The sequence below is a fragment of the Dama dama genome, chromosome 1, assembly GCF_033118175.1.
Source record: "Dama dama isolate Ldn47 chromosome 1, ASM3311817v1, whole genome shotgun sequence".
Taxonomy (NCBI): Eukaryota; Metazoa; Chordata; class Mammalia; order Artiodactyla; family Cervidae; genus Dama; species Dama dama.
Window position 1 is genome coordinate 49,288,274 of NC_083681.1, and position 27,822 is coordinate 49,316,095.

The following is a 27,822-nucleotide window of genomic DNA, read 5'->3' on the forward strand; positions in this document are numbered from 1 at the left end:
TCAGCTATGTCAGGAGAGAGTATTGCATTTTCTTTGGACAAGGGGAGACAATAAACCTCAAACAAGAGAAGAAGAGCTGCTTCAAATCGTAAAAGAGGCTTGGCAGAACTCAGGATTTGCTTTACTGGGGTATACTCATATAATGTCATTTCAATTCTTAGAACTCTACTTCTTCCCAATAAATGGACTAGTGAGAGATGTTTATTATTTTAGGATAGTCAAAAATGATTTCCATTTTCTTATCTGGACCTTGGGCTGGATATTTAAAACCCTGAGCTCATTATTTCCTTTATTCAGGTTCTCCAGCTTATTTTTCACAAAAGCCAAATCTATACTATCTTTATTCTTATCAAAATCTTCTTTAGCAGAAATACTTGGACATTGAGAGCCTTGCCTTTTTTAAGCACTTGGTTAAGGAAGTCTAGAGGGATAATATACACAACAATTTTGCCACTGCATCCCCTACAGCACTAGTGTCCTCATTACCAACAGGGATTTAATGACTTTAATTGAATAAGGAACTAATACTAAATTTGCATTCTTAGAACTTTTTACCCAGGAACTACTCTTGATACACACACACACACACACACACACACACACACACACACACACACATACATGCATATATACTTATGTCAGTTAGGATTCAGAACTACTATGAGTATAAGAAGTAAAGAATTTATCACAGGAATTGATACAAGTGTAGAAGGAGTTAGAAAAGTTTTGAAAACAAATTTGCTAGACATATTAGGTATACATGAATGAGTTGCTTTTTGCAGAAAGCTAGGTACATTCAGCTTCTGCGATGGAATCGTAAAGGAAGAAGATAGAGAAATTTATAGAAGATGGTTTATAACCTGTGGCTACTGCAGCTGTGTACTTGCAGTAAAGTATCTAGTGGTGAACTTGAAATAACTTTGTCAGCAGGTTGGTCCAGCAGGAGAGCTGGACATGGAGCTGGGGGAAGTGAGGAGAAATTAGAACCCTCTAGTATCACTGTTTACCTGTCATTGCCCGTAAAGTGTAGAACTATAGCACGAAAAAATGACTACCATTTCACATTTGTGCCCACAGCTTCTGCATTTCTTATGTAGCCAACTCAAAACTGAAAAGTAGTAGGGGAGAGGATTCTGGGAAACAGGATGTTAGCTTAGCTAAGTAGCCACAGTACAAAATTACCACGGATCATCTTATCATCTGTGCTTACCTAAGTGTGGAGAATATTTAATTAGTTGATATTTTAAGAAATGAATATATTGTGTAAGTGAGCCCAAGAATAAGTTAACTCAAAATTCCATGAGGATATTGTTAACTATGGCAAAGTGACAACACTTTTTGTAAAAATTATAATAAAGAACAAAAGGAGGGCAAGATAGAAGGATAATCAGCTCTGAAAGTTATTTGAATATATTACAAATCTCTAGTGATTAAAACATATGATACTGAGTAAAGACAGGCAGACACGCCTACTCTATTAATGAAATCATGTTCTTGTATAAATTGAAATTCAATATGAAGAAAGATTAAGTACAATTCAATTGTGTAATTTTAATAATGTAATCGTGCTATAAAACAAGTTAGGAATAGAAAAAAGAGAGTATTTAATTTTCTTGCCTGCATTTTACAATTACAAAACAAATTGCAGTTAGACTAGAAGAATATGTAAAAATTAATACATACACATAAACACACATGGACAAATCCAAATAATAAAATAGATGTTGGGATGATGGTATGTAATAAAGCTATGCAGAGCCCTAGATTTGAAAGTGACTGAAGGTTGTGCCATAGGTAATATGATCGATAATGACTACATTTGGAGAGGGCAGTGGCAACCCACTCCAGTACTCTTGCCTGGAAAATCCCATGGATGGAGGAGCCTGGTGGGCTGCAGTCCATGGGGTCGCTAAGAGTCGGACATGACTGAGCAACTTCCCTTGCACTATTCACTTTCATACATTGGAGATGGAAATGGAAACCCACTCCAATATTCTTGCCTGGAGAATCCCAGGGACAGGGGAGCCTGGTGGGCTTCCATCTATGGGGTCGCACAGAGTCGGACACGACTGAGGCAACTTAGCAGCAGCAGCAATGACTACATTTAATGTAAAAATAAAGTAGTAAATACAAAGTGTTTATAGGAAAGTGTTAATATCAAGTGCACTCAACTCATGCAATGAGACTTTTAAGAAGCTAGGCAGAAAAATTGGTGAGGTGGGAAGGAAATTACAATAAATAAGAAATATAATCCAAGAAAGCAAAACTTTTTTAATATGTAGCCTACTCTCTAACAATTCCAAATATAGAAACTTTAGAAAATTTTCAAATATGCACAAAAATAATTCATAAAGATGTCACATTGATTCTAAATTAAAACTAAAGTACTATTCATGTCATCAAAAGATGAGGAAAAATAAAATGCAAATGAAAGATTCTAGTAAGTTTTAAAGGAAATAACTATGTCTTATTTGTATTAGCATAGATATATCTCTAAGTTTAATATTAAGTGAAAAACCTGTCTGTGAGGTCATACACAGTGCTACTATTTACATGAATTAAAAATCACAATTCCATTCCCCAGAAATTATTGAATTTAAAGTGATAAATTTGGACACTAAGAAACACAAAAAAGCCTCTGGTAGTCATGTTGTCTCTGAGTAGGTTATTTCAACTTAAATACCTCATATGTTTGAATAAAATTAACATTTAAGATAAATAGTATCAATAATATATTTAAAACTGTGTTATGGGAACAAAGTTTCTTGTTATATGTTTCCTTGTCTTTCTTTCTGTTAAGCTGAGAGGGAAAACTGGGGGTGGGGTGGGGGGGGAAACAGTATTAAGAAACATTATGCTAGGAGAGGTCAGTTGCACATATTATCCACACTCAGAGTGAAGTCATGCAAACAGTTCTTACTTCCACAATAGGAATAAGTACTTGAACTTCAAATATTTTAAGGATCATTCAAAGTATGGAATCACTAATGAGCCAGAATCAAATCCCCAGCATGGAATTTGATAGCACTAAATGTAGACACACCATCTTTCTGGAGAGATTACACACAGGTTTTTTCTCTGGGTCAAAATGCTTCTTAATGAACATAGTAATAGTCCTTATATTTTAATAAAGGAATGGAGCACTCATTCTCATACCTGTTTGGTCCTCACATGTAAATATTGGGGTCAAGTGAGGGTGGGATAACCAAATAGAGGTTGGCAACAAGAATGTGAATATAGCAGGGTATGTTTTGCCCAAATTGGTGGGTGAGGAAGGAGAAGACTGAAGGAAGATAGAAAACACAGAGGACAGCAACATGGGAGCCACCTGTGCTTAGGTCTTTTAGCCACACGTCTTGGGATGGCAGATGGAAAACAGTATCGAGCATGTAAATATAGGAGATGCCAACAAGGACTAGGTGCAGGAGAAGAAGAGAGACCACAAAGAGCCTGTAATTACCATTGACATAAATGTTTCCACAGGACAGTTTTGCAATTCCCATGTGCTCACAGTAGGAATGAAATATTATTACATGAGCCTGGCAAAAGGGTAGGCGGTAGATGAGATAGATCATGGGAAGTGTAAGCAGAACTAGACAAATTAAAGTGTACAAACTTATGCCCAGCAACATGCAGGATGTCAAGATGGTCATGTAGTGGAATGGAGCACAGATTGCCACATAACGGTCAAAGGCCATGGCCATCAGGACTTCAGCCTTCATGCCAGTGAAAGCATAGATCAAAACATCTGGGCCACACAATCTCCAAAATTAATCTCATGAAGTTGATAATCTCAGAAGATACCCAGCATACAGGGTACTGAGGTTTCTCAAAAGGGCTAGAAGTAGAACATGGGCTCCCAGAGAGTCTGGTCCATATTGATGACCAGCAGAATTGTGACATTGCCCAGTAAAGCTTCAAGGTAAACAGAGCAGAAAAGCAGGAAGATCCAGCCATGGACCTCTTCCAGACCTGGGATTCTGATGAGGAAAATGTGATTGGGTGAAAAATGCTCCTATTGTGACAAAACATCCTTCTAAATCACAGAGTAGGAAAAGTAGTCACTACTAGAAGGAGGAAGAAAAAAAGAAATTTTAATAAGAATTGGTTATTAAAAAATGATTAACAGCACTTCAATATAATTTGAAATGAAAAATTTTGCTTTGCAAAGATTTATTATTTTTTTTTTCAAATTCTAAGTCAAGCCATAGTATTTTAAATGGCCCAATGTAAAGAACGTAATACTTATACAGATTTAGTCCTTTTTTTTTTTTTTTTTTTTAACATGTTAGGTTTATCATCCCTGGAGGAGGAAATGGCAACCTATTCCAGTATACTTGCCAGGAAATTTTACATAGCCAGAGAAGCCTGGCAGACTATAGTCACAAAAAATCAGACATGACTGAGCACACATGAAGGTTTATTATCAAGTCCATGACAAACCTATAAAACATAGAACATAGCATGAAGCATGGAATAATTTAGCAGTCCCCATTCAGATCAGTTCAGTTAAGTTCAGTCGCTCAGTCATGTCCGACTCTTTGCAACCCCATGAATCGCAGCATGCCAGGCCTCCCTGTCCATCACAAACTCCCAGAGTTTACTCAAACTCATGTCCATCGAGTCAGTGATGCCATCCAGGCATCTCATCCTCTGTCGTCCCCTTCTCCTCCTGCCCCCAATCCCTCCCAGCATCAAGGTCTTTTCCAGTGAGTCAACTCTTCGCATGAGGTGGCCAAAGTATTGGAGTTTCAGCTTCAGCATCAGTCCTTCCAATGAACACACAGGACTGATCTCCTATAGGATGGACTGGTTGGATCTCCTTGCAGTCCAAGGGACTCGCAAGAGTCTTCTCCAACACCACAGTTCAAAAGCATCAGTTTTTCAGTGCTCAGCTTTCTTCACAGTCCAACTCTCACATCCATACATGACCACTGGAAAAACCATAGCCTTGACCAGATGGACCTTTGTTGGCAAAGTAATGTCTCTGCTATTTAATATGCTATCTAGGTTGGACATAACTTTCCTTCCAAGGAGTAAGCATCTTTTAATTTCATGGCTGCCATCACCATCTGCAGTGATATTGGAGCCCAAAAATATAAAGTCTGACACTGTTTCCACTGTCTCCCCATCTATTTCCCATGAAGTAATGGGATCAGGTGCCATGATCTTAGTTTTCTGAATGTTGAACTTTAAGCCAACTTTTTCACTCTCCTCTTTCATTTTCATCAAGAGACTTTTTAGTTCCTCTTCACTTTCTGCCATAAGGGTGGTATCATCTGCATATCTGAGGTTATTGATATTTCTCCTGGCAATCTTGATTCCAGCTTGTGATTCCTCCAGCCCAGTGTTTCTCATGATGTACTCTGCATATAAGTTAAATAAACAGGGTGACAGTATACAGCCTTGACGTACTCCTTTTCCTATTTGGAACCAGTCTGTTGTTCCATGTCCAGTTCTAACTGTTGCTTCCTGACCTGCATATAGTTTTCTCAAGAGGCTGGTCAGGTGGTCTGGTATTCCCATCTCTTTCAGTCCCCATACTTTTTATGAAATCCCTATCTGAAGAGGGACACATGAAAAATCAAGGATACACATGTGAGAATGCAGATACAACCCAAAATGAAATAGGCAAGTGAGAAAGTAAAACCACAGGCATGAACGCACACAACACTTCCATAATTAGAAAATGCAGAAATTCTCTAATGATTCATTCATTATTTATTGACATAGAGAAAATCCCAAAATCAAACCTAGTATCCTGTCAAAAAGAAACAAAATATCAGAGATACATATTATCACAAGAAAAAAGCACAAAACATTCAGAGATGCCTGCCCAGGAGCAGAGACCAGTGGACAGATACCTCTGTACTTGAAAGAGCCCAGAGTCCAGAAAGAAAGATAATAATAAAAGGATAATAATACAATTCTGTAGATTTCTATTGATGTCTCTATTTTCCCAAAGTCATTCTATTTCATAGTGGCTCTTTTTAGATTATTGTGTTTGAGGTTGTTTCTAGTGGTATGTGACAACTACTTTATTCACTCTTCACTCTACATCAGTTCCTCTGAGAAAACCTGATAATTTGATCACTGTTTCAGAACTAGCAACTGAGTTCACTCCTTCTGCCTGATTAAGACAACAGAAATGTGGGTAGAAGATAAATTAGAAGGCTTAAGGTCATAATGGGTCTGGGGAAGGCATATTAAAACTGTCTGGTATAACAAGGTATTATAGGAATGATAATTGTTTTCTGTAATTATCTAATGGAAATAGAGAAGAGTACTTTTGCAATGCCTTTAAAATGATGGAGAAGCTATCAGGAGAAGCCTCATAAACTTAAATAATGAAACAAGAGAACTCTCTCTGGGACCTCAACTTAAGGCAGAGTGGTTCAAGATCAGGATAAAGTAGCACAGACTTCTGTTTTCACCCATAGTATAATTCCATATTTCCATGGCAAATATATCAATGTTGAGAAAATAAAATAAGTGTTGTAAACATTATGAATTTAGAGAGGGAGATGGTATATTGTGACAGAGAGACAGAGACAGAGAAAGAAGGAAAAACTGCATTTTGCAATGCTCCTGTATGTGTGTTTATTGAACAGTGAAATTCCCACGTAATTGCCATTGGCCACTGTCAGGGTGCTGGTCAAGAGCAAGCCCTCTAGACATTGTGATGCCTATTTTGGGTTCATCTCTGGAAATAAACTCTCAATAACGAGCCACTACTTACCTCAGACTTTCATTGGGCTTCATATATGTGTTTCATTCAATCCCTATAACCTCTTGCAGAAGCAGAAATTCTACTCTATCAACCAGGTATATTACTGTTCTTATAAGTAGATTTTAAAAGTCTTGGATCTTCTAATATTATTAAAGATACCCAATCTCCATTTAGAAGTTACAAGATCCTCATCCCCACCCCCACCCCATCAAGCATATCTTATCAAGATTGCAGTTTTCAGCCACCTCGATCATACTTCCTTCATTTAACTTCAGTACACACCCACATCAAGAGATAATTCATCCCTGATGCTTCATTCTTCCACAGGAATAGAGACACACAATAGATATCAAGGAATAAAACTCTATGTCCATTTTTTATATAGTACAAAGAAAGAAGTTTTATGTTAAGGTTATAGCTGCTTATACCTTTGGGGAAGATGAGATAATTCAGCTTACTGTTATAATCAGGCCCTGGGATTAAATTCTCTGAGATTACTGACAAAACCATCAGACTATGATTTAGAAAACAAGAAGTCTGAGAGAATGTAAAATGGATAAGAATTTATATCAAGAAAATTATAATTATGGGGCAAAAACATAATATTATTATTTGTATGTGGCATAGAGATCAATGTTCATGTCCCTCATTTTGCAGTCAAATTCTATGGATTTCTCTTTTCTAGATAAAATGGTACTTTATCTATATTCTAAATTCAAACATAATAACCCAGCATAGAAGACCCCATTTTCAGCCTTAGCTCTCCCTGTCCTCCTTCACTGACCAGGTATTTTAGGTTCATTGAATGCTTAGCTTCAGGAATTCCGATCTGTGAGTCATTGGTCCCACTATCTTCTGTCCATGATTGCTTCCTTTTCATGATGATCTATATGTATATCAAAAAGAAGTGGTAAAAACAGTCAGTCCTGGAACTGACCTGACTCACTTCAAATACTGGACTTCCCATGTACCAGCTATATCACCATGAGTGATTTACTATTTATATCTTAGTTTTCTCAACTGTATAATTAGGAATGATAGTAATACCAATTGCCTAGAGATATTTTGAAGAGTAAATTAAGTAGTAGATATCAGATATCAGGCATTTAGTATAATATCTGGCTTGTTTTTTTATTAATTAATTTATTTTTGGCTGCACTGGATCTTCCTTGCTGCACTGACTTTCTCTAGTTGCAGCGAGCAGAGGCTGCTTTCTAATTGAAGCACATGAGCTCAGTACTTGTGGGGTCCAGGCTTTGTTGCCCTGCAGCATGTGGAATCCTCCTATACCAACTATTGAATCCAAGTCTCCTACTTTGGCAGGAAGATTTCTAACCAATGAGCTACCTGGGAAGTCTGATACCTGGCATATTTTAAGTGATTAATTAAAATAAAAACTAGGTCAAAAAAAATAAAAAAAGTTTAAAAAAAGAGCTAGCTCACAACACCACCTTCATAGACTTGGACCTATATAAACTATACTGAGAAATCGCTCATGCCACGGAGTCTGTAATATTTGATCTGACAGTTCATATTTGTTTTAAACATTTTTTCATTAGTTTTGCATTGAATGTACACAGTTATTATTCTCACTGGAATAAATTTATTTTGAGTCCAAAAATTATATCTCTTTACATTTAAGCAGACGTTTTTTGATAATATTTAAGAAAAAATAGCATCAGGCTTAAGATGTAAAGCAGATATAAAGCATGGAATTAAATATTTCTTTTGATTCTTGTTTTTCCAATTATATCACACAAACCTTAAAGTTGACTGTTACGAAATTTAAAGTTTCACATATAATATGAAGTGTAAATATATTCACTCAGTTGTGTCCAGCTCTTTGCAACCCCATGAACTATAGCCCGTCAAGCTCCTCTCTCCAAGGAATTCTCCAGGCAAGAATACTGGAGTGGGTTGTCATTTTCCTCTCCAGGGCATCTTCTTGACCCAGGAATCAAAACCAGGTCTCCTTCATTGCAGGCAGATTCTTTACCATCTGAGCCACCAGGGAAGTCTATACATACATATATATATATATATGTATGTATATGTGTATGTATGTATCTCTATAAATATATGTTCTAAAATAGTTTAATATGTGTATAACATAGCATTTTCTTTGAGATCATGGGCATGTAACTGATAAGTTCAGTCAGAATTACTTTTTGAACATAAGCTGAGAAATATTAGGGAAGTTCATACCCCTTTTTCTGCTAGTTGGGAATGAAGAAACATCTATTTTGAGGAGTTGCTGGTTAGATGTTTTAGAATCATGACAAGAGTAGTCTTAGGCACAAGTGAGTCACAAAATGTCAGCTCTGAAATACTTTAAAAAACGTATTGCCGGTTATCAAAAAATCTCAGAACAATTTCTTCTTGGTGACAAGGAGCTCAGACCAATATTTTTATTTGCAGTTTGTTTTAAGGTGAGAGAAAATCTCCCTTAATGTTTAAGTAAGTTAAGTAAGATTAATGGGGGTTTTTGTTTGTTTGATTTTTTTTTTACTTATAATTCAAAATGACTTAAAGATACATACTTAAGTATTTTTTTTTTCCCCATGAGACCTTCCTATTTGAAGCTTTTCGCACATTGTTATAGTTAGGACTGATATTACTTAATGTGATATGAGGTAAGAGGTATTTTCAAAGTGTATTTTACTTTCTTAATGTCTTTAGTCTTTGAAACAGCCCTACAACATAGACTCTATGATTATTTCCATTATACATATGGAAAACTTGAGCTATAGAAAATTTTAGCAACAACAAAGAATTTGAACCCAAATATCTGATTCCAGAATCTATATTATTATTCAATATATTATAATGCCTTCTTTCTCTGTATTTAGATCTTGAGCTTATTTCATGTTTCAACAAGCATGTTAAAGTTTACTGAAGTATATTATAAGGCCTTCATTTATACCTTTGCATGTAACTACATATATACCTGAAAATACATATATGAGGGGTAAGAAGTGCTTCTTCAGAATGCCTACTAAGAACACACCTCATGCCTACCTTTCATTTCAGTGTGTGGGTCTCTCTAACCATGAGAATAGTCTTGGTTTCTAGCTTTCGGATATAGCTGCCAGGCTGAGGAGTTGATATCCACAATATCAATTTGTTTGCATGGTTATGCTTTAGCAATCTGACTCATGATGTGTGGTAGTATCTCTTTTTCGTGTTCTCACTTATTGGGTGCAGAAGACAATTCCAGGCTTATTCTGATACTACCTGAAGTCAAGCCACCTTGTTCTGTACTGCCACCACTTCTTCTTATTTAGAATAGGAACTCTGGAACTTGTGGAAAAGTATTACGGAAAAAATGAATGAGAATTACTTATATAGTGATAACTAAAATTTCTCACTTGAAGAAATTGATGGAATGTCCATGTTAAGTGAAGTATTATTTTTTCAACCAGCCAAGCCTTCTGATTCTCACTTTGGCTTTACTGCTGAGATCAAATGCTAGACTGAAGACAGTGCTGTTTTAAGGTCAGGAAAGGAGTTCCAAGGGAGGCCAATGCACTATGCTAACCTGCTGGAATGACAATTCCTAAAGTCAAACCATGGGAAAAATCAAAGAAGCCTAAAATTTTTGTTTTGTTTAGAGTAAGGTAACTACAAACCAGTGTACTTAGAAAATGAACACTTAATTAATGCTCTAACCACTGCACAATTGTACTCATCTCACACGCTAGTAAAATAATGCTCAAAATTCTCCAAGCCAGGCTTCAGTAATACGTGAACCATGAACTTCCAGATGTTCAAGCTGGTTTTGTAAAAGGCAGAAGAACCAGAGATCAAATTGCCAGCATCTGCTGGATCATCGAAAAAGCAAGAGAGTTCCAAAAAAACATCTATTTCTGCTTCATTGACTATGCCAAAGCCTTTGACTGTGTGGATCACAATAAACTATGGAAAATTCTGAAAGAGATGGGAATACCAGATCACCTGACCTGCCTCTTGAGAAACCTATATGCAGGTCAGGAAGCAACAGTTAGAACTGGACATGGAACAGCAGACTGGTTCCAAGTAGGAAAAAGAGTACGTCAAGGCTCTATATTGTCACTCTACTTATTTAACTTACATGCAGAGTACATCATGAGAAACGCTGGTCTGGAAGAAGCACAAGCTGGAATCAAGATTGCTGGGAGAAATATCAGTAACCTCAGATATACAGATGACACCACCCTTATGGCAGAAAGTGAAGAGGAACTAAAAAGCCTCTTGATGAAAATGAAAGAGGAGAGTGAAAAAGTTGGCTTAAAGCTCAACATTCAGAAAACTAAGATCATGGCACCTGGTCCCATCACTTCATGGGAAATAGATGGGGAAACAGTGGAAACAGTGTCAGACTTTATTTTTGAGGGGCTCCAAAATCACTGCAGACGGTGATGGCAGCCATGAAATTAAAAGACGCTGACTCCTTGGAAGGAAAGTTATGACCAACCTAGATAGCATATTAAAAAGCAGAGACATTACTTTGCCAACAAAGGTCCATCTGGTCAAGGCTATGGTTTTTCCAGTGGTCATGTATGGATGTGAGAGTTGGACTGTGAAGAAAGCTGAGCGCCGAAAAATTGATGCTTTTGAACTGTGGTGTTGGAGAAGACTCTTGCGAGTCCCTTGGACTGCAAGGAGATCCAATGAGTTCATCTTGAAGGAGATCAGTCCTGTGTGTTCATTGGAAGGGCTGATGCTGAAGCTGAAACTCCAATACTTTGGCCACCTCATGCGAAGAGTTGACTCATTGGAAAAGACCCTGATGCTGGGAGGGATTGGAGGCAGGAGGAGAAAGGGACGACAGAGGATGAGATGGCTGGATGGCATCATCGACTCTATGGACATGAGTTTGAGTAAACTCCGGGAGTTTGTGATGGACAGGGAGGCCTGTCGTGCTGTGATTCATGGGGTCGCAAGGAGTCAGACATGACTGACCTACTGAACTGACTGACTGAGGAAAGTTAAATCAGAAAGCATAAAAATGTAAAAAAAGGAATGTATTGAAAATGTGAAATTTTTAAAAAGTGATCAAAAGCAAAGATCAGGAAAGCAGAATTATGTTGTAATTGATTACAATCCTTCTACCCAGTAATTTTATATTAAATTATACAACCTGGATAAATGATCTAAAAATGTACCAAGAAGAAAGTGAAAGCATAGGCAGTATATTTCTAGTTAAAAAATAATATCAGTATCTATTCATAGAGGAATATGTAAATAAAATCAATGTTTTAAACAAAATACATAATGAGGTTTCTAACTAAATTAACATGATCTAACTAAAATAGCATGATTGGTTGTAAAGCGAAAAATTCATGTACTGTAATGTCAAAAACACATGATAAAATTTGTCTCTGGGAAAATAGGAGAGAAGGTCTATTGGAACAGTGTTAAAGATGATTTCAACTTTAACAAGCATTACCTTTGAGATTACTGCAGAGCTAAAACTTATTAATTCATGAGTTGTAGGAAGAAATATATTTACTACATTTTTACTTTAATTTTTTTAAAGTCTGAAAAAGAAAATAATTTGTTAACAATAGAAAATAATGTGACAAGTTGGATGCTGCAAAACCCCATTGTTTGGTCTAAGGAAATCTTATTGTAGAATCAGTTGAAAGTCCTTGGTCATGAAGAAACTGACTAATCATTGATTGATTGGATAACTTGAATGTTAATCAGGAAGGCACTAGAAATAGATCATGGGTTTAAGATGAGAAGTCTTGGACTTGAGGATGGATTATTCTATGCTGTAGACTGAGAGAACAGGCAGTGAAGTGATAAAGACCAGCATGTATCACATAGATAGAAATGCTATATGTAATTTAACTACAATACCACCTTTATATTATGGGTCTGAGTATAGAGAGAAACTCACTGAAATGGCACTGATGGTATTAATGAGAAAGAGTATTAAAATTTTATGTTTGTTTTGGCTACCAATTCTCTGAATTTTACATATTTGGCAGACCTTTGCACTTCAGCTACAAATTTAGTAACAATTTTATTTTGAACTGGACAAAGCATAGGTGATCAGCAGTCCTGGCCACATGCAATATGAGTCAGTCATCCCCTGGTGATCACCTGTCTCCTTCCTTAGTTCATAGGTTGCCAAAGCCCATGAACTTGGCTTTTTTTAAGGGCACAAGAGAATGCAAGCTCCATAAGAACAGACATTCATTTTATTTTGGTTCATTTATCATCCTTAATGATAAGAATCACAGATTCAGTGGACATCAACTTGGGCAAACTCTGGGAGATGGTGAGGAACAAGGAGGACTGGCATGCTGCAGTCTATAGCGTCGCAAAGAGTCAGACACAACTTGCTGGCTGAACAACAACAATGAAAAGAATGATTCAATACATACAATAAACACAAAATGAATGTAAATTAGGAGAATAAAAAAAAAATGAATGCATGAATGAGTGAGTGAGTGAATGGACACAGGCTACAGGGTCAAAGTGCCAGTACCACATTTCTCTAATTAAAGAGTTAAAAACACACCACATAATACATTCTTTGCCTAGAGGAGAAGTAGTTTCATGCTATCAAGAACAAAGTATGATGACATACAAATAGAGACCACAACAGCTTCCTTTCAAGACAGCCTATTAACCTTTGAACTGAAGCTCCGATAAAGTTTCCACAAGTCCTAGAACCCATTAGTCAGCAGTTAGGAATAAATCAACTTGTGTTGCAATCTGGCAGCAATAGTTCAGGGCCAGGAGATATTTGTTAAAGCAAGAATACACGTATCTTCCTTGAGAGATCAAATCCTTAATAAAATAATGTGGTAAGTGTCTTATTTTTTAATAAAGGCACGGAGCACAGGCTCCCATATCTGTTTGGTCTTTACCCCATAAATGATGGGGTTGAGTGAGGGTGGGATAACCAAATAGAGGTTGGCAACAAGAATATGAATATAGCGAGGTATTTTGTGTCCAAATCGGTGGGTCAGGAAAGAGAAGACTGAGGGGATATAGAAAACACAGATGACCCCAATATGGGACCCACATGTGCTTAGGGCTTTTAGTCGTGCATCTTGGGATGGGAGACAGAAGACAGCCCAGAGAATATAAACATAGGAGATGCCAATAAGGACTAGGTTTAGGACAAAGAAGGAAACAACAAAAAGTCCATAGATACCATTAATTCGGATATTTCCGCAGGACAGTTTTGCAATCCCCATGTGTTCACAGTAGGAATGAGGTATTATATAAGCCTGGCAAAATGGTAGGCGATAGATGAGATAGATCATGGGAAGTGTAAGCAGAACTGGACGAATTACAATGCACATGCTGATGCCCATGAGCATCCGGGATGTCAAAATGGTCGTGTAGTGGAGTGGAGCACAGATTGCCACATAACGGTCAAAGGCCATGGCCAGTAAGACTTCAGCTTCCATGCCAGTAAAAGTATGGATCAGGAACATCTGGGCCACACAAGCTCCAAAATTAATCTCATGAGCATCAAACCAGAAGATACCCAGCATACGGGGTACTGAGGTTGTTGAAAGGGCCAAATCAATCGTTGAAAGGATGGCCAGGAAGTAGAACATGGGCTCCCGGAGGGTCTTCTCTGTCTTGATGACCAGCAGAATCGTGGTATTGCCCAGTAAAGCCACAAAGTAAACAGAGCAGAAAGGCAGGGAGATCCAGCAATGGACCTCTTCCAGACCTGGGATTCCAATGAGGAAAAATGTGGTTGGGTGAAAAATGCTCCTATTGTGATAAAACATCCTTCCAAGTCACAGAGTAGAAGAAGTTGTCACTCCTAGAAGGAGGAAGAAAAAAAGAAATTTCAGTAAGAACTGGTTATGAAAATGATTAGCTTAGTGTTTCAATATAATGCAAAATGAAAAATTTTGCTTTGGAAGATCTATTAATTCTTTTTCATATTCTAAATCAAGCCATAATGGTCCAGTCTCAAAATATGTAATCCTTATAAACATTTAATCCTATTTTTTTAATCATTTAAAGTTTATCATCAAGCCCTGGGCAGAATAGAAAACATAAACCATAGCATGAAGTATGGAATAATTTAATATTCTCTATATCTTTTTTGAAATCCCATTCTGAAGAGGGATACATGGAAAACCAAAGATACACATATGAGAATGCAGACATAACCCAAAAAGAGATAGACAGGTGAGAAAGTAGTCATAGGCATGAATGCATACAACACTTCCACAATTAGAAAAGGCAGAATTTCTCTAAAGATTTATTTATCATTTTGACATACAGAAAATTCCAAGAGCAAACATAGTTTTCTGTAAAATGACAGAAGCAAGATATCAGAGATACATATTATCATAAGAAAAAAAAATACAGATATTCTGAGATAACTGCCCAAGAGCAGACTTACGTGGATACATACCTCTGTACTTGAAAGATCCCTGAAAGAAAGATAATAATTAAAAGATAATAAACTTCTGTAGATTTTCATTGATGTCTCTATTTTCTCAGTCATTTCATTTAATAGTGCTTCGTTTTCAATTGTTATGAATATATTGGTTTCTAGTGGTATGTGACAAATTCTGCATTCACTGTTCACTCTACAGCAGCTCCTCTGAGAAAACCTGATAATTTTATCACTGCTTCAGAACTGGCATGTACTCGATTCACTCCTTCTGCCTGGCTAAGACGTTGGAAGTCTGGGTAGAGGACAGCCTGAAAGGCTTCAGGTTGTTATGGATCTGCGGAAGGTATTTTTGAGCATCACAAAAAATGTGGAACAAAAAAATATAATAGAAGAGAGAATTTCTTTTCATCATTGTCTAAAGAAAATAGGAGTACTTTTGCAATGCCTTCAAAATGATTAAGAAGCAATCAGGAGAAACACCATAAACTCAAATAATGAAGCTAAGAAACTTTCTCTGGGTTCCCAACTTGAGGCAGAGTGCTTCAAGGTCAGGATAAAGTAGCATAGACTCCTGTATTTAACCTTAGTATAACTCCATATTTCCATGGGAAATATATCAGGTTGAATGAATAAAATAAATGTATACATTTTGAAGTTTGTGAGAGAAAGAAGAAAAGAGAGATGGAGAGATAGAGAACAGGTGTATTTTGCAATGCTCCTTTATGTGTGTGTATGTTTTTGTTTTTTTTTTTTAACTGAAACTTCTAGGTAATTGCCAGTGGCCCCTGTCAGGGTGCAGGTGAAGAGCAAACCTTCTAGACTTTGTGATGCCTACTTTGGGTTCACCTCTGTAAATAAATGCTCAGTAACATGCCACTGTTCACCTCAGACTTTCATCCTGCTTCATAAATGCATTTCATTCAATCCCTATTAACCTATTCCAGAAGCAGAAATTTTACTTTATCAACCAACGAAATAACCATTCTTGTAAGTAGATTTTAAATGCCTTTGATCTTTTAGATATTTTTAAAGATACCCAATCTCTATTTAAAAGTTGCCAGATTTCCCACCTGAAATGGATTACTGCATCAAGCATATCGTATCAAAGTAGTAGTTCTCAGCCATGCTGGATGGATCATGCCTCTTAATTTGAGTTCAGTACACACCTAAATAAAAAGAAAATTCATGTGTGATGCTTCATTTTTCCATAGAAAGAGAGACACATGATAAATATCAAACAGTAAAACTCTGTGTCTGTTTTTTTTATACAGTCTAGAGAGAGAAGTTTTATATTAAGGTTGTAGCTGCTTATAGGTTTGGAAAAAATAAGTTAGTTCAGTTTTCTCTTACAAATCACGCTCTGAGATTAACTCCTCTGAGATTGCTGACAAAACCCTCAGACTAGGATTTAGAAAAAGAGAAACCCAAGAGAAATTAACATGGTTAGGGATTTATAGAAAGTTATGTATGTGGGGCAAAAACACAGATATTATCATTTATATATGCCATAGAGAGAAGTATTTATGTTCCTCTAGGGAAGATTCTATAGTCAAATTCTATGGGTTGCTGTTTTCTAGACAAAATGGCACTTAATTCATATTCTAAGTTCAAACATAATAAGCTAGCATTGGAGACTCCACTTTCAGCCTTAGCTCTCCCTGTCTCCCTTCACTGACCAGGTATCTCAGTTCATTGAATGCTTAGCTTTAGGGGTCTTTGGACCCACTATCCTTTGTCCATGATTGTTCTCCTTTTACAGTCATTCATATATATGTCACAGAGGCCATAGAGACGAGTGGTCAAAATACCCAACCCTGGGATTGATCTGACTCAGTTCAAATACTGGACTCCCTATGTATGACTATATCACCATGAGTGATTTACTAATTATCTCTATGTCTCAGTTTTGAATTAAGGATGATAACTGGACCAAGAACATAAGGCATTTTGAAGATAAATTAAGTAGTAGATATCAGGCACTCAGTATAATTCCTGGCATATTTTATGTGGTTAATTAAAATAAAATTTAGCTCACAGCACCACCTTTGTAAACACTGGACCTATGTAAACTATACTGAGAAATCTCTTATGCCACCAGTCTGTAACATTTGGTGAAAGTTCTCATTTATTGTAACATTTTTCCATTAGTGCTGAGTCAGATGTACACATAGTTCTTATTCTGACTGGAATGTATTTGAGTGCAAAAGTTGCGTCTCTTTAGATTTAAGCAGATATCTTAGATAATACTTAAGAAAGAGCATGATCAGGTTTAAGACATAAAACATAGGCTACAAAGAATGAAGTTAAATGTTTCTTTTGATTCTTGTCTTTCAGTTATATCATACAAATCTTAAAGTTAAGTCTCTGGAAATATAAAACTTCATATATCATCTGAAGTGCAAACAAATATGTGTATATGCATGTGCATACTTAAGTGTGTGTATGTATATATATATATATATATATGCCTACAAATGTATATATATATATATATATATATATATATATATATATATATATAATCTAAAACACTTTCATATACATGTATTCAAATATGGCAATTTCTTGGAAATCATGGGCATGTAACTGATAAGTTTAGTAGGAGTTAATTTCAGAACAAAAGCCGAGAAACATTAGGTAAGGTCACATACATTTTCTCTGAGGTCTTTATCCCATTGTTCCAGTTAGGGCTACTTTTACTTAATGTGTTACTAAGAGATAGTAAGTAAAGATTTACTGAGCATGGCCCTGCCTATCAGAACAAGACCCAGTTTCCTCTACAGTCAGTCTCTCCCATCAGGAAACTTCCATAAGCCTCTTATCCTTATCCTTCAGAGGGCAGATAGAATGAAAAACACAGTCACAGAAAATGAATCAAACTGATCACATGGACCATAGCCTTATCTAACTCAGTGAAACTATGATCCAAGCGCATAGGGCCACCCAAGACAGAAAGGCCACAGTGGAGACTTCTGACAAAATGTGATCCACTGGAGAAGGGAGTGGCAAACCATTTCAGTATTCTTGCCTTTCAAACCCCATGAACAGTATGGAAAGGCAAAAAGATATCACACTGAAAGATCAACTCCCCAGGCTGGTGGTGCCTGATATCCTACTGGAGAATAGTGGAGACATAACTCCAGAAAGAATGAGGAGATAGAGCCAAAGTGAAAACAACACCCAAGTGTAAATGTGACTGATGGTGGGAGTAAAGTCAAATGCTATAAATAACAATATTGCATAGGAACCTGGAATATTAGGTCCATGAATCATGGTAATTTGAAAGTGGTCAAGCAGGAGATGGCAAGAGTGAACACTGACATTTTAGGAATTAGTGAACTAAAATGGATTGGAATGGGCAAACTTAATTCAGATGACCATTATATCTACTACTATGGGCAAGAATCCCTTAGAAGAAATGGAGTAGCCCTCATAATCAACAAAAGAGTTCAAAATTCAGTACTTGGTGCAGTCTTGAAAAGGACAGAATGATCTCTGTTTGTTTCCAAGGCAAATCATTAAATTTCACAGTAATCCTAGTCTGCACAATTGCACTCATCTCACATGCTAGCAAAGTAATGCTCAAAATTCTCCAAGTCAGGCTTTAACATTATGTGAACCAAGAACTTTCAGGCACTCAAGCTGGATTTCAAAAAGGCACAGAAACCAGAGATCAAATTGCAAATATCTGTTGGAACATCGAAAAATTAAGAGAATTCCAGAAAAAACATCTACTCCTGCTTTATTAACTATGCCAGAGCCCACTGTGTGGATCACAACAAACTGTGGAAAATTCAAGAGATGGGAATACCAGACCACCTGACCTGTCTCCTGAGAAATCTGTATGCAGGTCAAGAAGCAACAGTTAGAACCAGACATGGAACAACAGACTGGTTCCAAATCAGGAAAGGAGTGTGTCAAGGCTGTAATTTGTCACCCTGCTTATTTAATTTATATGCAGGGTGCATCATGAGAAATGCTGGGCTGGATGAAGCACAAGCTGGAATCAAGATTGCCGGGAGAAATATCAATAACTTCAGATATGCAGATGACACCACCCTTATGGCAGAAAGCAAAGAAGAACTAAAGAGCCTCTTGATGAAAATGAAAGAGGAGAGTGAAAAAGTTGGCTTAAAGCTCAGCATTCAGAAAACTAATATTATGGCACCCTGTTCCATCACTTCATGGCAAATAGATGGGGAAACAGTGGAAACAGTGAGAGAGTTTATTTTTGGGGGCTCCAAAATCACCACAAATGGTGACAGCCACCATGAAATTAAAGGACACTTGCTCCTTGAAAGAAAAATTATGACCAACCTAGACAGCTTATTAAAAAGCAGAGACATTACTTTGTCAACAAAGGTCTATCTAGTCAAAGCTATGGCTTTTCCAGTATGGTTCGTCCAGTCATGTATGGATATGAGAGTTGAACTATAAAGAAAGTTGAGCGCCAAAGAATTGATGTTTCTGAACTGTGGTGTTGGAGAGGACTCTTGAGAGTCCCTTGGACAGCAAGGAGATCGAACCAGTCCATTGTAAAGGAGATCAATCATGAGTATTCATTGCAAGGACTGATGCTGAAACTGAAACTCCAATATTTTGGACACCTCATGTGAAGAACTGAATCATTTGAAAAGACCCTGATACTGGGAAAGATTGAAGGCAGGAGAAGACAGTGATGACAGAGGATGAGGTGGTTGGATGGTATTACTGACTCGATGGACATGAGTTTGTATAGGCTCCAGGAGCTGGTGATGAACAGGGAAGTCCAACATGCTGCAGTCCATGGGGTCGCAAAGAGTTGGGCTTGACAGCGACTGAACTGAACTGAACTGGAAATCGCCACAGGACAGTTTTGCAGTCCCCATGTGTTCACAGTAGGTTTGAGGTACTATTATATGAAACTGGCAAAAGCATAAGCAATAGATGACATAGATCACGGGAAGTGTAAGCAGATTTGGACACATTATAATGTGCAAAGTGATGCCTACAAGCACCTGGGATGTCAAGATGGTCATGTGGTAGAGTGGAGTGCAAATTGTCACATAGCAGTCAAAGGCCATCACCACCAGGACTTGAGCCTCTATGCCAATGAAAGCATGGATAGAGAACATCTAAGCCACACAAGCTCCAAAACTGATCTCATGAGCGTTAAGCCATAAGATACCCAGGATATGGGGCCCTGAGGGTTGTCAAAAGGGCCAAATCAATTGTTGAAAGGATGACCAGAAAGTAGAACATGGGCTTCCAGATTGTCTGGTCCATCTTGATGACCAGCAGAATTGTGACATTGCTCAGTAAAGCCACAAGGTATAAAGAGCAAAAAGGCAGGGAGATCCAGCCATGGACCTCTTCTAGACCTGGGATTTCAATGAGGAAAAACGTGGTTGGGTGAAAAATGCTCCTATTGTGATAAAAACATCCTTCCAAATCACAGAGTAGAAGTTGCTACTCCTAGAAGCAGGGGAAAAAAAGAGATTCAATAAGAACTGGTTATAAAAATGATTAGCTAAGTGCTTCAATACACAGTGAAAATGGAAAGGTTTCCTATATGGAAGGACTTATCTGTTTGTTTCTCTTTTAAATTGTAAGTCAAGTCAATCTCATTTGAATGGACTGTTGGGGTCCTTTGATGGACTGGAACCTTGTGGTACAGAGTCGACGATAAGAAAGTGAAAGAGAGAAAGAGGCTGATATCCCTTGGTTTACGCAGAGGACCAATAAAGTCCTTGATACAGGACTTGCATCGCCCACGAAGGCACCAGGCGCCCTCTCGAGGGGGTCTTAGAAGCCCGGGCAGAAAAGTGAGCACGACGGGTCTCCTTGCTCCAGAGAGTCAGCCAGAAAAAGAGAGAGAGAGACAGAGAAAGAGAGAGAGAGAGACAAAAAAGACCCAGGGACCTAAGCTCTGATGGAGCAAAGGTGCTTTAATGATTTTTCTATGAGTATATATAGGCTGCAGTACAAGAAACTTCTTTTGGGAATGATAGAGATCAGAAAACCAAATGTACAGCAACCGTTACCAAGGGAACAAGGGGTAATGTTAGTCACAAGGTCAGAAGACAATCCATATCTCAAGAAAGGGGAAGGAGATTAAGCTGTTTGGTCCTAAGGAGAATGTTTACTAAAGGAGACTCATGCTTGCCTCACACAATGACCTCAGTCCCTGGGAGCAGCGTGCTGTTCCGTTTGAAGAGGGACAAAGGACTCATGAGAGACAGCATGTAGGAATCCTCCCGTCAAACATTCCCTGACAATGGACCAGTTTTAAAGAATGTGCATAATCTTTATACAGTTTTAATCCTATTTTTTAACACAGAAGTTTTAGCATCAAATCCATGGCAAAACTATAAAACATAGCATGAAGTATGGAATAATTTAGTATTTTCCATACCCTTTATGAAGTCCTTGTCTGAAGAGGGACACATGAATAATCAAGGATACACATGTGAAAATGCAGGCACAATCCAAAAGAAGATAGGCAGGTGAGAAAATAAAGTCAAAGGCATGAATGGTCACAAAACTTCCATAATTAGAAAATGTGAAAATTCTCTAAAGATCCATTCATCATTACTGACACAGAGAAGATTCCAACATCATACCCACTGTCCTGTCCAAAAGACAGAAACAAATTTAAGAAAAATATATTATCACAAACAAAGACAGAGGCATTCTCGGCTGTGTGCCCAAGAGCAGACATAGTCTGGTCACATACCTCTGTACTCGAAGGAGCCCAGAAAGAAAGATAATATTAAACCTGCATAGATTTTCATTGGTATCTCTGTTTTCCCAAGGCCATTCCATTTCTTAGTGGCTCATTCTAGATTGTTATGATTGGGGTTGTTTATAGTGGTATGTTTCAGTCCTTCATTAACTTCTCATTCTACATCAGTTCCACAGAAGCAACCTGCTAATTTTATCACTGCTTCAGAAATAACATGCACTAGGTTAACTCCTCCTGATTAAGACACTGAAAATGTGGCTTGAAAACAACCTAGAAAGCTTCAGGTTGTTAAGGATATACTGAAGGCATTTTTGTGCATCACAATACTGTCTGGAATAACAAAATTTAATAGGAAAAAAAAGTTTCTTTCTGTCATTGTCTATAGGAAATAGAGAAGGGTATTGTTGCAATGCCTTGAAAATGATGAAGAAGCAATCAGGAGAAGCCCCATAAAATCAAATTATAAAACAGATTGAATTTTTTGAGTCCTCAACTTGAGGCAGTAATGTTCAAGATTGGGATAAAATAGTACCTACCTCTGTTTTTATCTTTAGTATAACTTTATACTTCCCTATCTCGCAATATTTCCAATATCAGGTTGAAAAAATAAACTGAATGTTATATACACTCCCAAGTTGGAGTGTGTGTGTGTGTGTGTAAGAGAGAAGGAGAAAAGAGAGCTGTATATCGCACTGCTACTTTATCTGTTTTTTTGAAATCTGAAACTTCCAGGTAATTACCAGTGGCCATTGTCAGGGTGCTGACCAAGAGCAAGGCTTCTGGACCTTGTGATGCCTACTTGGGTTCATCTCTGGAAATAAATGCTCAATATTAAGTCAGTGCTTACCTCAGACTTTTATCAAGCTTCCTTAATGCATTTCATTCAATCCTTGTAACCCTTTCCAGAAGCAGAAATTTTACTTTATCAACCAAATACATAACCATTCTTGTAAATAGATTTTAAATGCTTTTGATCTAGATATTTTTGAAGATACATAATCTCCATTTAAAATTTGCAAGATTCCCCACCTGAAATGGATTACTGCATCAAGCATATCATATCAAGGTATTAGCTCTCAGCCACCTTGGATAGATCAGGCCTCTTTCATTTGAATTCAGTAGGTTTGGAAAAAATGAGTTAATTCCACTTTCTCTTATTAATAGTGTCCTGGGATTAAATCCTCTGAAATTGTTGACAAAACCCTCATACCAATGATTTAGAAAAAGAGAAACCCAAGAGAAAATAACATGGATAGGAATTTATAGAGAGAAAGTTATGAATGTGGGACTAAAACACAGATATTATCATTTGTATATGCCATAGAGAGAAATATTCCATGTCCTCTAAGGAAGATTTTGCATTCAGTTCTGTGGGTTGCTGTTTTCTAGATAAAATCCATATTCTAAGTTCCAATATAATAACCTAGCATTGGAGACTCCATTTTCAGTCTTAGCTCTCCCTGTCTCCCTTCATTGACCAGGTATCTCAGTTCATTAAATGCTTAGCTTTAGGAATTCCAATCTATCAGTCTTTGGACCCTCTATCCTCTGTCCATGATTATTCCCCTTTTATAGTTATTCATATGTATATGTCAGAGGTCATACAGATGAGTGGTAAAATAGCCAACCCTGGAAATTATCTGACTCAATTCAAATACTAGATTCCCCACATATGACTATAAAACTATGAGTGATTTAATAATTATCTCTATATGTCTGTTTTCTCAACTGGAAAATTAGGAATAACAGTAGTACCAACAGCATAGGGTATTTTGAAGATAAATTAAGTAGTGGATATCAGGCACTCAGTATAATACCTGTCATGTGTTAAGCAGTTAATTAAAGTAGAATTTAGCTCATAACACCACTTTTGTAAACCTTGGACCTATATAAGCTATACTGATAAATCTCTCAAGCCATTTAATCTGTAACATTTGGTCTGAAAGTCTCAATTATTATAACATTTTTTTCATTAGTTTTTAGTCTAATATTTACATAGTTCTTATTCTCACTGAAATAAATTAATTTTGAGTGTGAAAATTATGTCTCATTACATTTAAGCTGACATCTTAGATAATACTTAAGCAAAAGTCTAACAAGGCTTAAGATACAAAGCATAGACTACAAAGTGTGAAGTTAAGTGTTTCTTTTGACTCTTCTTTCCAGTTGTATCACACAATAAATCCCTGTTAATATAAAATTTAATACATCATATGAAGTGGAAATATATATGTATATATACATATAAATGCATTTGTATGTGTGTGTATATATACACACACACAGATATATTTTCTAAAATAATTGAAGATATATACATTTGAGCATGGCATTTTCTTGAAGATCCTGTGCATGTAACTGATTAAGTTCAGTTAGAGCGAATTTTAGAACATAAACTGAGAAAGGTTAGGCAAGGTCATAACACTTTTCCTGCTGTTTGGAAATGAAGAAGCATCTGTTCCTGAGGAGTTGCTTGTTAGATGTCTTAGGACCAAGCCAAGAGCAAGCCTTAGAACAAAGATGAGTCACAGAATGTCAGCCCTGAAATATTGTAAGAAACTTATTCCCTGGTGTCAAAAAATATCAGACCAACGTCTTGGTGACAGGGTACTCAAACCAACATTTGCACTTTGTCCTAGGGTGAGACAAAACTCCTGTTAATGTTTAAGTAAGTTAACTAAGATTAGTTTTTGTTTGTTTTATTTTTATTTTTAACCTAAAATGTCTTAAAGATACACAACCACATTTTCACTTTTTTTTTTTTTTCCCATGAGACCTTCTTATTTGAGCCTTTATCCCATTGTCCCAGCTATTTTTGCTTTTACTTAATGTGTTATTAAGTAAGTGAAAGTGAAAGCCACTCAGTCGTGTCCAACTCTTTGAGACCCCATGGACTTAGTCCATGGAATTCTTCAGGCCAGAATACTGGAGAGGGTAGCCTTTCCCTTCTCCAGGGGATCTTCCCAACCCAGGGATCGAACCCAGGTCTCCCACATTGCAGGTGGATTCTTTATCGTCTGAGCCTCAAGGGAAGCCCAAGAATTCTGGAGTGGGTAGCCTATGCCTTCTCCAGTGGATCTTCCCGACCCAGGAATCAAACTGGGGTCTCCTGCATTGCAGGCAGATTCTTTACCAACTGAACTGTGAGGGAAGCCTGAGAGGTATCTCCAAAGTGCATTTTATTTTGTTTATCTTTTTAGTCTTTGCAATAGCCCTATGATATAGATACTATGCTAATTTGCTTATACAGATGGAAAACTTGAACTATGGAATATTTTAGGAACAGCAAAGGTAAAATTTGAACCCAAATGTCTGATTCCAAAATCTGTGCTATTATTCAGTATATTATAGTGGTGGTGTTGTTCAGTCATTAACTCCTGATTCTTGGTGACCCCATGGACTGTAGCCTTCCAGGCTCCTCTGTCCATGAGATTTCCCAGGAAATAATACTGGAATGGGTTATCTCCTCCAGTGGATCTTTCTGACCCAGGGATTAAATTTGCCTTTCTTGCTTGGTAGGTAGATTCTTTACCACTGAGCCACCAGGGAAGTCCCTTGATACTGCCTACATTTTCAGTTTTGAGATATTGAGCCTGTATCATATTTCAACAAGCCTGTTAAAGTTTCCAGAAGCATACTGTACAGTCTTCACTTACACATGAGCTTATAACTTGATACACACTTAAAAATACATGTATTGTGGTAGGCACTGGTTGTTCTGAGTGCCTTCCAAGGCACCTCAAGCCTACCTTCCATTTCAGCAAGTGGGTCTCTCTAACCATAAAAAAGTCTTTGGTTTCTAATCTTCAGAAATAGCTGGGAGGTTGAGGAGTTGGTATCCTCAGAATCAATTAATCTTCATGGTTTTGCTTGAAGCTGCAATCTGACACATGATATGTGATAGTATCTCTTTTGCATGTTCTCATTTATTTGGTGCAGCAGACAATCACAGGCTTATTGTGATACTGCGTGAATTCGAGCCACTTTGTTCTGTACTGCCACCACTTCTTCCTACTTGGAACAGGAACAACAGAACCTATGGCAAAGTGTTATGGAAAATGAATGGAGATTACTTCTATAGAGAGAATTAAAAATCTCCCATCTGAAGAAATTGATGAATATCCATGTTAAGTGCAGTATTATTTTATCAACCAGCCAAGCCTTCTGATTCTCACTCTGGCTTTACTCCTGAGATCAAATGCTAGACTGGAGACAGCACTGCCAGGAGGTCAGAAAAAGAGTTCCAAGGAGATAGATGCACTTTGCTAATTCACTGAAATTGCAATTCCTAAAAGTCACATGACAGAAAAAAGCAAATAAGCCTGAATTTTTTGTTTTGTTCAGAGTAGTAAAGCTAGAATTTAGTGTGATTAGAAAGCAAACACTTCAGCAGTTAATGTTAGGAAACAAAGTTAAGTTAGGGAAGCACGAAAGTTAGAAAAAAGGAATATTTGAAAATGTGAAACTTAAAAAAGTGATCAAAAACAAAGGTCAGGAAAGCAGAATTATGTTCTAATTACTAACAGTCCTGCTGACCAACAATTATATATTAAATTATAGACCCTGGATAAATGATCTAAAAATTGTTCATAGAAATAAACAAAAGAATATGCAGCATATTTCTAATTGAAAATTAATATGAATACCTATTAATCAATGGGTAGGTAAACAAAAGCAATGTTATAAAACAAATATTTTAATCTAAGTGAATTAATAACTAAAATAGTGTGATTGGTTGTAGAGATAAAAATTTATGTACTGTGATGTCAGAAAAACACATGATAAATTTTGCCTCTGGAGAAATAGCAGAGAAGCTGTATTGAAACAGTGTTAAGGATGATTTCAACTTTAATTCTGTATACATATTTATTAAGCTTTATCTCTGAGATGAGTGCAATGTTAAAAGTCAGTAATGTGTGCATTGTAGAAACAAAGATATTTATTATATTTTTACTTTAGTTTTATTTGTTAAGAGACTGAAAAAGAAAATGATTCTTTGAAAATAGTAATGTAACAAGTTTGATGATGCAAAAGCTTATTGTTTGGTCTTGGAAAATCTTATTATTGAATCAATCAAAAGTCCTTGGTCACATAAAAAATTTGACTATTCTTAGATGTATCTGATAATTTGTATGTTAAAGTCAGTGAAGGCATTAGGGGTAGATCATGGGCTTAGGAAGAGAGGTCTTGGATTTGAGGATAGACTATTTCAGGGTCAAGTGTAGATTGAGAAAACAAAGCAATAAAGTGATAGGAAGAAATCCAACATGCATCACATAGACAGCAATGCTATACATAATAAACCTCAAGACCACATTTACATTATGAGCTTAAGTGCAAAGAGAAAATCACCTAAATGGCACTGATGACATTAGTGAGAAATTGTATTTAAATTTTATGTTTGTTTTGGCTTATCATTACACTGAGTGTTACATGTTTGGCAGACCTTTCCACTTCAGGATACAGAGTTGGTAATAATTTTTATTGAAACTATGAGCCTGGCTTTTTTTAAGGGTACAGCAGGACGCAAGCTCCATAAGAGTAGATGTTCCTGTTAATTGGGTTCATTGATTTAGCCTCAGTGATAAGAATCATTGAAGACATACAATATACACAAATGAGTACAAACTGAGTAAAACATGAATGAATGAATGAGTGAATGAGTGGACACAGGAAACAGGGTCAAAGTTCTAGAACCACATTTCTCTAATTACAGAGCAATAAACACACAGTATAGTAAATCATCTCCAGAAAAGAAGCAATTTCATGTTATCAAGGAAAATGCATGCTAACATACAAATAGGGGTCACACAACTCCTTTTCAGGACAGCCCATTAACCTTTGAACTAAAGTTCCAGTGAGTTTCCACAAGTTCTAAAAATCATTAGTCAGCAGTCAGGAGCAAACCAACTTGTGTTGCAATCGGGCAGCAATAGGTCAGGACCAAGGGATACTTCTTAAGACAAGAACACACCAATTTTCCTAGAGAGATCAAAATCC

The 27,822-nt window shown here is 36.9% G+C and overlaps 1 protein-coding gene and 2 pseudogenes across 1 annotated transcript; all 3 read right to left on the bottom strand.

Annotated features, from left to right (window-relative positions):
• Positions 1-3,117: 3,117 nt before the first annotated feature.
• LOC133057948 (olfactory receptor 52J3-like) lies at positions 3,118-4,032 on the bottom strand (annotated as a pseudogene).
• Positions 4,033-13,539: 9,507 nt separating this feature from the next.
• LOC133054277 (olfactory receptor 52J3) lies at positions 13,540-14,475 on the bottom strand. Its single transcript, XM_061139126.1, has one exon. It carries the CDS (start codon positions 14,473-14,475, stop codon positions 13,540-13,542), a length of 936 nt encoding a protein of 311 aa, XP_060995109.1.
• Positions 14,476-15,357: 882 nt separating this feature from the next.
• LOC133058085 (olfactory receptor 52J3-like) lies at positions 15,358-22,572 on the bottom strand (annotated as a pseudogene).
• Positions 22,573-27,822: the final 5,250 nt, after the last annotated feature.